Below are 299 nucleotides of genomic sequence, written 5' to 3' on the forward strand. Positions count from 1 at the left end.
ATGTTCCGAGGAATGGGTTTTAGATGTAATGGTGACATCATGAGTTTAGTTAAGATTAGATTATATTGACTTGTTTTCAACTTAAGTTGTTTTTAAATATTCATTAATGTATTGAAAACTCAAAATTCTTGTATATTTATATTTTTTCCATTCAAAAGCCACAGATTATGTAAAATACAGGTGTGTCAGATTATACTGTTTATACCCTACACCACTATAGTGGGGAGGGTATTATACGTTTGTGCTGATGTTTGTAACATACAAAAATATTGGTCCAATACCCACCTTAAAGTATACCG

At 30.4% G+C, this 299-nt stretch overlaps 1 protein-coding gene across 1 annotated transcript in view; it reads left to right on the forward strand.

Moving 5' to 3' along the window:
• Positions 1–299, forward strand: part of LOC111681596 — a gene marked incomplete at its 3' end in the record, with an annotated part of 1,561 nt that continues 1,262 nt past the window's right edge. The window contains exon 1 of the mRNA XM_046950237.1: positions 1–25. Within this exon, the coding sequence (XP_046806193.1) occupies positions 1–25 (25 nt within the window). The remainder of the gene's footprint in view (positions 26–299) is intronic.

Source organism: Lucilia cuprina, chromosome 4 (assembly GCF_022045245.1).
Source record: "Lucilia cuprina isolate Lc7/37 chromosome 4, ASM2204524v1, whole genome shotgun sequence".
NCBI classification, from domain to species: Eukaryota; Metazoa; Arthropoda; class Insecta; order Diptera; family Calliphoridae; genus Lucilia; species Lucilia cuprina.